General features: G+C 31.8%; 1 protein-coding gene across 5 annotated transcripts in view; it reads left to right on the forward strand.

Moving 5' to 3' along the window:
- POLR3G (RNA polymerase III subunit G) overlaps positions 1-12,347 on the forward strand; it is a 75,491-nt gene that overhangs the window by 14,057 nt on the left and 49,087 nt on the right. For 3 of the 5 annotated variants that reach the window (XR_004234038.1, XM_003759848.4, XM_012541384.3), the window contains 3 exons: positions 2,702-2,768; positions 9,626-9,750; positions 11,934-12,063. Coding sequence is in view for 4 of the 5 variants with exons in the window: in XM_003759848.4 (XP_003759896.1) it covers positions 9,634-9,750; positions 11,934-12,063 (247 nt within the window). In the remaining variant the exon portion in view is untranslated. Of the gene's footprint in view, positions 1-2,079; positions 2,103-2,701; positions 2,769-9,625; positions 9,751-11,933; positions 12,064-12,347 lie in introns of those variants that run through there. The other 2 variants (XM_031967444.1, XM_023496076.2) reach the window with 2 other exon arrangements.

Raw genomic sequence — 12,347 nt, forward strand, 5'->3', positions numbered from 1 at the left:
TTAATCAGAATGAATGGCTTTTTGTAAAAATTGCTTTCATCATCTTTCCAGCTTTTTGCTTTGCCTTTTTGCCAGAATTTTATTTAACATTTTTGAATTAATATTCAAAAATGATATTGGTCTACAGCTCTCTTCTTTGGAAACTTTTTATAAGTTTTAAAAAACAATGAATAAATATTTTTTTCTATCTCTACCATATTTCCTTTTACAATTGAGGGAGAGAAGAAGAAAAACAAAACTCTTGTAACAAATAATGCATAGGTAAACAGAAGAAATTCCACATTTATTAGAGTAATAAAAAATTATGCGTGTTTCATCTGTCATCTCTGTCAAGAGGTAGGTAGGAATAGTGTTTTTATCATCTGGGTTCTGGAATCATGATTTGATAGTTTATTGGAAAGAAGTCATACGTTTCTTCTCAGGTCTTTCTGAGCTATCCTATTCCTCAATTTTAATAGCACTCTAGTATTCTATTATATTCATATAATCAATCAATCAGTAAATATTTATTAATTACCAACTATGTGCCAGATATTTTGTTACATATGCAAACAAATATATATGTACATGATAAATAAAATCATTTAAAGAGAGAAGGCACTGGAATTAAGAGTTTGGGGAAGGCTTCTGTAGGAGATAAATTTTTGGTTGAGGGGTAGAGTGAGGGGTGTGGAACTAGAATAATCCTAGGTAAATTTTAGTTTGCTTTCTTTTCAGATCCAGTCCTTCTTTTTGTCTTGTCACTGATAGAGCCTAATCAGGAAATGTCTAGCTTCTACAGCCTCAATTTGTTTGGAAGATGGGGAAGGAAGTGTGATAAAGTGTGAAGTAAAACGATGTAAGAGGGATTCTCAACAGAGTCCCCAGGGCCAGGCTTTCCAGTTGATTTGTACCTCAGTACCAGGAGCTTTGTGGTTTTTAGAAGGAGGAAAGCTGCTAAGTGAGCCCATTAAAGATTAGCTCTCTTGTATGTTAATTCCTGAAGGCCTCTCTTTTTCTTTCCAGGCTTCTCTTCTCCTTCTTTTCTTTTTCTTTCTTTCTCCCCTATGGATTCAGTTGTAATGACTGTAATTTTGGTACAAATTTGTTTTTTGGATTTTTTTTCAGTCAGTAGAAGTCATAAGAATTGAGAAAGGTGTTTAGTCTGCCATGTCCCTTAACATGTTTCCAATATTTCAAAACTTCCCTTGATAGACCCAATATATGTTCGATTGGCTTAGCAATTGAACAACCATTTAGAGAATGCCGCTTCACTATCAATTTCTTCTCTCTTTTGGGGTTTTATAGTAAAAAAGTAGAGAATTATAAAATGCCTGAGTGGGCAGAAAGGGAAAAATTTTTAAATGGAAGATAATTAACACAATTAGCAAATTGTAAATTATGTTTTAAAATGAACAAGCAAAGGAAAATTCTAAGAATTGGGACATAGGCACATGAGAAAGAGTTTGCCTAGTAGAATGTATGGTCATTGATAATTGATTTTTTTTTTTTAATTTCAGTATTTGTATCCCTAGAATATAAAAAAGGCAGTTTAATAGTTTTTAAAAGTTAGGTAGAATTATTATATTATTAAAATAATTTTAAGTAATTTTCCCATTTTAACAAATATTATGTAAAATATTCAATTTAATATGTTTCTTCATACAATTCATATGAACAGAAAAGAAAACTCCAAGTGATTCTGTGTTAAATAACATAAACCAATTGTTTTAGGATAGAAGGATGTTGAATTTGGTACTATGGGAGTTATGAGGTCCCAGAAAAATTATGAAAACCATATCTAAAGAGATGGTCCAGTCAGTAAAGCTTAAAACTGAAGACCCTTGATGCTGCTACTTTTCAGTAAGAGAATAAAAAGAGGGAAAATTTTTCACATTTTGTGAGAATAATACAAATTTATAGTACTTGTATTTACAGTACTTTAAATATAATATCCCCTCTGAATAACTACGCAGCTTTAAATTTCAAAGATAGCATCTCAGCTTTTATTTAAAACATTGCTTCAGTTCTGCGTTCTCCATGTGCCACCAAGGTAAAACTTGTTTCTTTCATTCAGATTATTGGCATAAGGCTAGGATTTGGGCCTATGATTTCATTTCTAGGTAAGAAAATTCCTATCAATGTAAGGTTTTTTTTTTTCTCTTAGTAACTTAAACTCTTGGAGAGTTAGAGCACTGAGAAGTTACATGATTATAGGGCAGTGTCAGAGACAGTTTATGTCAAAGATGGGGCTTGAACCCAAGTTCTCTAGGCTTTCAGGTCAACTGGTGCCTTTCTATACATTATATGTATATGAGTTTTCCTTGATATAAGGCAGGGATTAAATAAGAAGCTACCTAACAGGATTTCAGATCCATGTCATGTGAAAGGAATTCTAGATTTGGAAAAAGATGATTCAGGTTTTAATACTTATAAAGACCTTTAATTTGGAGGAATGCATAACCTGATGCAGCCCATTCCTCAGAACAGACTTTTATTTTTATTTTGTATCAATTATAATTTTTTAATAAGTTTTTATTTTGTATCAATTATTATCAATTATAATTTTATTACACTAAATGTTGTAGTCATTGTGTAAATTATTCTGCTTCAATTAATGCAAGTTATTGCAGAGTTTCTCTAATCTGTCCCTTTTGACATTTCTTGTAGTACAACAGCATGCATTGCATTCATATTTTACAAGGTTTTTGTTTTTTTCCAGGCATCCCTTCATTGGAAGATACTTCCTTAGTAGATTACATTTCTTTGCTCTAACAAAAAGTGTCACTGTGAGTATTTTTGTATGTTTTTTCTTTTCATTCTTAGAGAGGTATAAAACCTAGTAGAAATATCCCTGGATCAGAGGGTATAGAAAGTTAAGTAATTTAAGGGGTAAGATAAAGCTTCAAATTGTTGCCCAATTGTTTCAATTCTCAGCTCCATTAACAATGCATTAACAGATAGAGAAACACATTCCTTGGAGAGTGGGAGGCCTATAGACATGAAAAGAGCATATGATCTCAGAACTTTTGACCCAAGTTGTTTGGCTTACTTAATTATTTTTCTGTTTTGATAGGAAAGGTTCAGCTGTTAAAGGTGGAAATGGTAACATTATAAAAATAAAAAGAAATAAAGTTTTATGGTAAAGCAAGATATTGTAATAGAGGATTAAGTTCTAATTTAGAAGTTTTAATTGAATCTTACTTTATTGATGCTCTTTTGTTTTTATATCATATTTATTCCTACTTCTTCTCTCTTCTCTGCGGGAGATGTAATGGGCTGAAGTTTGAGTTGATGCACTGAGGTCCCAAGTACGTGAGGCTAGATAGTAATTGGGCTATACTCTTATTAATATACATGATTGGATAAAGAATGGTCTTTGCCCACTCTCCCTGCAAGTCCTGATGTGTTGTAGAGGAAATGACGATTTTGGTGGGTGGAGGCAAAGAGAGGACAGGAAGAGAAGCTGGGAGAGATTGGGCCTAGATTCCTTTCTCCTGGTCGTGTGGCTGCGGGTCTAGCTAGCTTCTTGACTCACCTGCACACATTGCTATCGCTGATTCTCTTCTGCCTCCGATCCTTCTTCACTGAGAATAAAGACTGACGATTTTCCCCTAACCTGAACTCCTGACTCCTGCTGATTTAAAAATACATGGTCTTCACACCTCAGCCCATTCCATGTAACATATACTTTAAAAAGAAGTAGGAGGGGTGTGGAGAAAGGCAGCTCAGCTCTATCAAGCATTCAGATACCATTTTTTGGATGGTATCTGAATGCATATGTTAAAATCCTATACTCAAAGAAGATTATGGGAAGATGATGGAATAAGTCAGAAAATCCCAGTCTTTCCAAACTTCCTCCACAAACACAGGCAACATATGGACTTAAAGTGAACATAAAGTGGCAGAAGAAAGTAAAAATTGGAATAAAGTCATTGTCTTCTTAAGACAACTTGAGTGGACCTCTCAAGGAGGTTTGGAAGAACAGTGTTGGGGCTGAGATGAGTAAGATGGGTTGATTTAAAAAAAACAATTGGGTAAAATAAGTATAGTGTAAAAGGGAATCATTTCACTCAAAAAAATGATACAGAAAAAGGAGATAAGGGTGACAGAGCTAGCTAGTATTGCTAGAATCGTTTATTATATAAAGAGGGCAAAACATACATCTAGAAGGGAATAAAAGTGTCCTAAATTTATAAAGAATTATATTGGGGAGACAGGATAAAGGAAGGATTTTTTGAAGGGTATGTAGATTAAGATTTAGGAGGGTAGGGGGAGAGGATAAGGGAGGGATTCTTAGAAGAAGTCTAATATAAGGGGAGAACAAGGAATAGAAATAAGTGGAAAGGACAAGGAAGGGATTCTTTGAATGTGTGTGGACTAAGGATGTCATAGTTAGAAGTAAAATTAGAAGCATAAAGAGGGATAGGGTGAAAAAAGTCTGAGGACAATAGTGAGAAAAAAAATCAGATCAAGGGAAAGATACAAATATGAATTATTACTTTGAATGTGAATGACATTAATTCACCTCTAAAAATGGGTAGCAGAATGGATTACAAATCAGAACCCAACAATATGTTATTTATAAAAAACACATTTAAAAATGAGAGATACATACAGAGTTAAAAGAAAGAGCATTTATTATGCTTCAACTGATGTTAAAACAGCAGAGGTAGCAATCATGATCTCAGACAAAGTTAAAGGTAAAATAGATTTAATTAAAAGAGATAGGAAATTGCATTATGATAAAAAGTACTATAGACAATGGTAATAGACAAGAAAGCAATATCAATACTCAACCTATATGCACCAAATATTATAGAAACTAAATTTTTAAAAGAAAAGTTAAATAAATTTCAGGTGAAAATGGATGATAATATTGTATTATTACTATTTTTATTATTAATTTTTATTATTTTATTGTTAGGATTTTACTATTCCCTTCTCAGCACTAAATTCTAACCACAAAATAAATAAGAAGTCAAGGAAGTGAACAAAATTTTTGGATTATTTAGCTAAGATAGATATCTGAAGAGAATTGAATGGAATAAAAAGGAATATGCCCTTTTTCTCAGCAGCACATGGTACCTTTACAAAGATTCACCCTATATCAGGGCATCAAAAATTTTATAACTAAAAGTAAAAAAGCAGAAATATTAAATGCATCCTTTTCGTATCATAATGCAGTTAAAAAGTGGAAATCTGGAATAAAAACTAATTGGAGACTAAAGTAACCTAATATTAAAGAATGAGTGGATTAGAGAACAAATCATAGAAACAATCTATTTCATTAAAAATTATTACAATAATGAAATAGCACATCAAAACCAATGGGAAACAGCAAAAACAGTAATCAGAAGAAAAATTATATCTCTAAATGCTTACATCAATAAAATAGAGAAAGAGGAGGCCAATGAATTGGATATGCATTAAAAAAAAAAAAAAAACCAAATCCTCATTTAAGCAACAAATTGGGTAATATAAAAATTAAAGGTGAGATTAATAAAATTGAATATAAAAAAACCATAGAATTAATAAAACTAGGAATTGGTCTTATGGGGAAAAAAACAATAAAATAGATGAACCATTGGTTAATATAATTTTTAAAAAAAGAAAACCATATCATTAATATTAAAAATGGAAAAAGGTAACTATGTGAATATACCACTAATGAAGATGAAATCAAAGCAAATATAAAGATAATTTTGCCCAATTGTATGTAAATAAATTAAATAATCTAAGTGAAAAGTAAGAATTGCTTAGATTAGCAGAAGAGAAAATAGAATATCTAAATAGACCTATTTTAGAAAAAGAAATTAAACAGGTCATGAGTATGCTTTCTAAGAAAAAAGCACCAGGACCAAATGGATTTACAAGTAATTTCTATTAAGCATTTAAAGACCAACTAATTCAATATTAAACTAATTATCAGGAATACAGATACAATGTTGATAAAATAAACCAGGAAAAATTAAAAACAGAAAAAGAAAATTATAGACCAGTTTTCTTTAATGACTATAGATGCAAAAAATCTGAAATGAAATTTTAGCTGAGGTTATAAAAAATTGTATATTATAAACAGGAATGCAAGGATGATTTAACATAAAAAACCTTTTAATTTAATTGGTTATATCAATAATAATTTTTTTTAATCATATGATTATGTCAGTAGATGCAGAAAAATGATAAAAGTACAATACTTATTTTTATTAAACACTGAAATTATAAGTATGAAGTGATTTGTTCTTAAATTGATAAATATTTACCTAAAACTATCAGCAATAGTACTTGTAATGAGATGAGAATAAGTCTTCAAAATAAGAACAAGGATGAAACAAGGATGTCTATTGTCACAAATATTATTCAGTATTCTATTGGAAATCCTAGTAATAGCAATAAGAGAGGAGAATGAAATAGAAGGAATCGGATAAGCAACATGGTAATAAAGCAATTACTTTTTGCAGACAATAGGGTGATATACTTGAAAAATCCTAAAGATTCAAGTAATAAGTTAATTGAAACAATCATTTTAGCAAAGTATTAGTATATAAAGCAAACCCACATAAAACATTAGCATTCCTATACATCACTAACAAAACCTTGCAAGAAGAAATAGCAAGAGATATCCCATTTAAAATAAATGTTGACAGTAGAAAATATCTGGGAATATATCTACCAAAACAAACCCAGCAACTATCTGAAGAAAATTCTTTAAAAAAAACCAAACCTTAATATGGATAAGAACAGATTTAAATAATCAGGGAAATATTAATTGTTCATGGGATGGGCTGACATGACAGATACACACACACACACATATATATATTTACATAATACAATTTAACCCAAATTAACCTATATATATTCAATGCCATCCTAATTAGATTATCAAAAAAAAAATATTTTACTGTTAGAAAACATAACAAATTTCATCTAGAAGAACAAAAGATCAAGAATATCAAAGGAAAGGAACTAATAAAAAAAATAAAGGAAAGAGATTTCTCATTGTCAGATCTAAAAATTGTAAGGCAATTATTATCAAACTATCAGGTATTGCCTAAGATAAATCAGTGGAACAAAATAGATTATAGCAACCTTGGGTTTGACAAATGTTAAATTTGAGGGGCTAAGAATTCTTTATTAGGTAAAAATTCTTGGGAAAGCTGGAAAGCAGTTTGGTAAATATTGGATATAGACTAATATCTTATACCATTTACCAAGATTAAATCAAAATGTTTATGTATGTAACTTAGATATTGAGGGACGTATTATGAGAAAATGTGAAGAACATAAAACATAATACTTATCTGTCTTGTGGATAGGTGAACAAATTATGAATAAACCAAAAATAGTATTGAGAAGCACAAAATGCATAATTTTGATTACAACAAATTAAAAAGATTTTATGCAAATAATACATGTGGAGACATATTATATGCACAAAACCTTTTTAATTTTATGTTAAGCCAAGATCAGAAGGAAAGAAGAAAATTGGGGGGAAATTTTTTTTTTTTTTTTTTTGATATTAGCTTTTTATTCCTAAAATACACACAACATTCAGCCTTGGAAAATCTTGTGTTCCAAATTTTTCTTCCTCCCTTTCCCCCACCCCCTTCCCCTAAATAGCAAACAATCCAATATAGGTTAACCGTGTGCAATTCTTCTAAACATATTTCCACAATTATCATGCTGCACAAGAAAAATCAGATGAAAAAGAAAAAAAAAACTACTCTAAAAAATTATTGATTAGAAAAATGCAAATTAAAGCAACTTTGAGATACCATTTTAAAATATATCAGATCAATTAAAATGATAAGGGAAAGTGACAAATGTTGGTTGGGATGTTAGAAAAAATATGACACAATTTCACTCACTGTTCATGGAACTATAAACTAATCCAATCATTTTGGAGAGCAATCTGAAATTATGCTCAAAGAATTATAAAACTTCCTGTATCCTTTGACCCAGCAATACCACTATGAGGTCTGTTTTTCCAGTATGATTAGGGAGACAGGACAAAAACCTATGTGTTCTAAAGTATTTATATTCTCTTTGTGGTGTCAAAAAGTTGGAAATTATGGAGATGCTTGTCAGTTGGAGAATAATTGAACAAGTTGGGATATATGATTGTGATGGAATTACTACCATGATATGAGAAATGATGAGGTCAATAATCTTAGAAAAACATGAATAGAGTTGCATGAAATAAGGAATATGAGTAGACCCAAGGGAGCATTATATATAATAATAGCAATATTGCTTTAAGAACAACTTGGAGCAACTAAGTAATTTTGGCTATTATAAATAGCCAAATTATCTACAAAAGAACTGTGAAGGAAGATGCTATCTGCATACTGAGAAAGACCGATAAGCAGAACTATATAGGTTATGATTTTACATATATAAACATGTTTGTGTCTAATAGTAGTCATCCTTAGGATGGAAGGGATGGGGGAAAATTTACACAACAAATTTATTATATATTTAAAAAGAGAAGCATATTGTACCTAATAGATTTACAGTTTCATATACTGTCCTTTTTTTTTCCTATTCTTCCTTGTTATGATGCTAGCTTCAATACATAAAAAGCAAAATCTATAGTCATAATCCTCCATCTCTGCAAGGGACAAAGTTAAAATTTTTTAACTCTTCTCCAGGGCCAGTCATTTAGTTTGTTGATGTTGGTATTTGTGTGTGTGTGTGTGTGTGTGTTTTCTCATTTATAGGATTCTAGTCATTATATATGTTGTTTTCCTGGTTAGTAAACCTGTTTTCTAATACAGACTGGCACGAGCAAATTTAGATTTCCAGCCTAATTTACAAATGAGAAAATAGGTTCATAGTAGGAAAGTGGTTTCCCCAGGATTGTAAGGGCTTTGTCCACATCTTGAAGCGGGTTGTGGTCCCTTTAAGAAACAGCATCTATCTTACATTTCATGATTTTGATGTTAGAACTGGGATTAATACATTTTAATGTAAAAATAAATATTTCTTGTGAAATTTTATTTAAATGCTTACTATGTACAAGGTACTGGGCTGGGTAATGAGATTACAAAGTTGAAAAATGGAACTTTACTTTCTTTTACCCCCATATCTATATGCCATTTCCTCATCTCAGTCTTTAATCTCTTTTCTCCTTGTATTTACATCCAATGCTTGGAATGCATTCCTGTTAATCTCTCCCTTTCAGAATCCTTTTTTTCCTTTAAGGCCTTCCTTAGCTCAGATACCAACTTCTTTGTAGTCTTTCCAGATTCCCAAGTCTTCTCTCCCTTCTCAAATGTTCCTAGAGCACTTTGTCTGGATCTTTCATTTGTATTAGTTACTCTCTGCTTTGTATTATATTTATCTGGATATGGATCATATCTCTTCACCTTCCCCCACACCTGCTTCCCAGATCCCCCTAAAGCATGCAAACTATTTTAGGACAGTATTCTTTTTTTTTTTTTCTTTAACCTCTAATGTCCTAGCTCCAAGGTACGCTAGGTAATTCAATAAATCTTTTTTGTAGAGATGATCCTTGACTGAAGTGACAAGTTTATAATTGAATAACGGGAATATGAATCTTTTTCAAATTAAAGGGTGTCATTTTATTTTTTATTCCTAACATACTGACCCTTGGGATCTGTCTGTTTTTATTGTGTAGGAGTTCTAATGGCTGGAAACAAAGGAAGAGGACGTGCTTCTTTTACCTTTAACATTGAAGCTATTGGTTTTGCTAGAGGTGAAAAGTTACCTGATGTGGTATTGAAACCTCCACCACTATATCCTGTAAGTATCCCAGCATGCTATTCTACTTGTTTGAATCAGGTTTCAAACCATCTTAAGGTTCAGTGTTCATAGATAAATTATTAATATTAATTATTTCTCTTGTCTTTATGCAGGGATTCTTAACCATAAACCCTGCTGGCAGTGTAGTGAAATTTATGGGCTCCTTTTTAGAAACTTGCTTAAATGAATGCATAAAATAAAATACATAGGGTTACAAAGGAGATCACTCAGATTGAAGTGCAGTTATTAATTTTTTCAAAGTTCCTGGTCCCCAAGATAAGAAATTATGTAATAATGGAAGATTCCAGTTTATCTTTCTTACTTTTGAATTAGTTCATTTGTTTTCTTTCAACTTTTTCAGTTTCTAAATAGATTTCTTTGGTGTAGAAGTATAATTTCCTTAGTTGGGCAATTACTAGTATAGAAACTATCTCTAATACAAATGAGCAGCTTGTCTGTAATTTGTAGTCTGGGGAATTATTTGGGACTCCACTTTTTGTAGCTGACTTGTCTTTTGGTAACCAAGGTAGAAGGTGGTAGAGGACAAATCCATGTCTTACTGAGTGAAAGGCCTACTCCTCAATCTACTGTGCCATGTTGATTTTCTTAAAATGCATTATTTCTAAATCTGTGGGGAAAATTAGGTAAATGATTCAATTAAGGGTCCAAGTAGTGCTGAAATATATTATAAAGATTGTATCTTTTACCATTTCTGCATGTCTTACTCTTTGCTGATAAAGCATATCTTCAAATTTTATCGGTTTTTAAATTGTTAAATTGTATTCAAATCATTAGATATGACAACTAGCTTTTGGGGAAGGGTAGGGGGAAGAGGAGAACTGTATATTTTTATATACATGTTTTATCTATCTTATGTGCATAAAACTTGATTTTGTTCCTAAATATATTAGTTGAACTAGTTATCTTATTCAAGATATTTTTTTCTTTCCTAAGTTAGCTAATATCATGATGTGGGGATTATAACTGTCCAACTTAAAATAAAAGAGACTGAGGCAGAGTTTTGAGTCAGTGGCATTTTATTAAAATGTCCATGGTCCTTCAGAACTTTACTGTCGAAGATGCTCTCCTCTTCTGGGGATTTATTTTTATAAGGCTTGATATTAGATTTGATACCTGAATGGTTTATTTTATTTATTTAATATTTTCACCCTAATGAAAATAAAAACCCTTAAGAAAAATTAAGTTAGAGAGAATGCTTCAATCTCTATTCAGACAAAATCAATTCCTTCTCTGGGTATGTATGGGATTTTTCATCATAACTCCTTCAGAGTCATTGGGGATGACTGTACTGAGAATAGCAAAATCATCCACAGCTGTTCATCCCAGAACATTGCTATTACTTTGATTACAGTACACCTGAATGTTCTAAAGTACAGAATCCTATTAGTTAATAGATCTTGTTTTGCAGGCCAAAAATGATGTATCAGCTAGAAGTATATTTCAGCTGTGGGGTCTTGTGTTGGTTGAAGTTTGGGGTACCTCCATTCACTAAGTGGTCATAAGAGGGTCACCTGTTCATGTGGGGGAAGAGAAAATGGTTTGGGAGTGCAAAAATGAGTGGGAGGACTTTGCGTGTAATTGAGTTACCTCTACCATGCTGGGCTTGGTTACCATAATTAGTTAAAACAAGGGTAGAGGGCCTCCAGTTAACTTCCTATAATTAAGAAAGTGAACTTAAAATCTGCAATTTACAGCTGTGTGGCCTAATATAAAGAACTTAAAGCACTGCCCTTTTGGAATCATAGCAAACTGATTAATACTGATTAGGATAGAGTAGGACTCCAAATGAATGATTTCTTACACTGATTTAATGAGCATGCCCAAAACTTAACAATAGATAACACTTATATAATGCTTTGTGTTTTGCAAAGCATTTTGTGTCATCTGATCCTCATAACAATCCTGGAAGTTAGATGTTATTGTTATCCCCATTTTCCAGATGAAGAATCTGGAGCAGACTTAAGTGATTTGCCCACTCAACTAGTAAATATCTAACGCTGTTTTTGAAATCAGGTCTTCCTGATCCTAGACCCAGCTCTGGGGTAGATCCAGAGCTCTATTTAATGTATCACTTAGTTGCTTCTGTTGAAATGAAATGCTTCTTAATGGAAAGGATAAATGTATGTTCTTTTTAAAAAAAAATACTTTTACTCCCTACACAGGACACAGATTACAAGCCAGTGCCGTTAAAAGCAGATGAAGCAGAAGAATACATGTTGGCCTTAAAACAGGAGTTTAGAGCAACCATGAAAAGAACACCTTATTTTATGGATACAGAAGAAGAGAAGCAAGGTCTGTATGAGTTGGTGGTGCTTTTTTGTGTTTACTAATATAACAGTGCTAAAGTACAAAGGCAATGCTCAATTAATACATCCTGGATAGAATTTAAATGTCAGATTTACAAAAATAGCACATTTTCTTCTGTATCTCCAGAGAAGATAATGTTGATAAGTTTTTTTATGCTTGCTTTTCTTCTCCTCTGATATTTTACCTGGATAGGGGGTGTTTAAAATTTCACTAGTACAGGTCCCTAGAATAGCATTTTCCACATTGCCCCTGATTATTTTTTGCTTCAA

The sequence above is a fragment of the Sarcophilus harrisii genome, chromosome 1, assembly GCF_902635505.1.
Source record: "Sarcophilus harrisii chromosome 1, mSarHar1.11, whole genome shotgun sequence".
In the NCBI taxonomy this organism is placed as follows: Eukaryota; Metazoa; Chordata; class Mammalia; order Dasyuromorphia; family Dasyuridae; genus Sarcophilus; species Sarcophilus harrisii.